The 553-nt window shown below is 49.5% G+C and overlaps 1 gene segment (V, D, J or C); it reads right to left on the minus strand.

The window, feature by feature from the left end:
- The window catches only part of LOC103583807, a 5,171-nt gene extending 4,722 nt beyond the window's left edge, over positions 1–449 (minus strand). The window contains 2 exon segments of the V gene segment in view: positions 1–270; positions 395–449. Of these exon segments, the coding sequence occupies positions 1–270; positions 395–449 (325 nt within the window).
- Positions 450–553: the final 104 nt, after the last annotated feature.

The raw sequence follows: 553 nt of genomic DNA on the forward strand, positions 1-553 counted from the left end.
AATAAGTTCCAACATCATCAGCCTCCAGACTGCTGATGGTGAGAGTGTAGTCTGTCCCAGACCCACTGCCACTGAACCTCGAGGAGACTCCACTTTGTAACTTAGATGCATAATAGATCAGGAGCGTAGGAGATTTCCCTGGTTTCTGCTGATTCCAATTTAAATAACTGCTAACACTCTGGCTGGCCTGGCAAGTGATGGTGACTGTGTCTCCTAGAGATGCAGACAGGGAGGAGGGAGACTGGGTCATCTGGATGTCACATCTGGCACCTGAGATGGGAAACATAAAGACATACATCCACACTACTAATCATATTATAAGAGGACTTGCCTGAAGTGCCAGGCAGGAATGACCATACTGGCCGAGTAGATTCCTAGTATCCTCCCTCCTTACCTTCGAGACAGAGTAGCAGGAGACCCAGGAGCTGAGTGTGGGCCCTCATGTCCATGCTGTGTACTGACTGGGACTGAGAGTCCTGCGCAGGTTGTGAGCAGCCTGTGAATAAGACTTCAGGACAGTGGGCTGTGCTCTAGACACATGCAAATCTGAACA

The sequence above is a fragment of the Galeopterus variegatus genome, unplaced genomic scaffold, assembly GCF_000696425.1.
Source record: "Galeopterus variegatus unplaced genomic scaffold, G_variegatus-3.0.2 Scaffold28626, whole genome shotgun sequence".
Classification (NCBI taxonomy): Eukaryota; Metazoa; Chordata; class Mammalia; order Dermoptera; family Cynocephalidae; genus Galeopterus; species Galeopterus variegatus.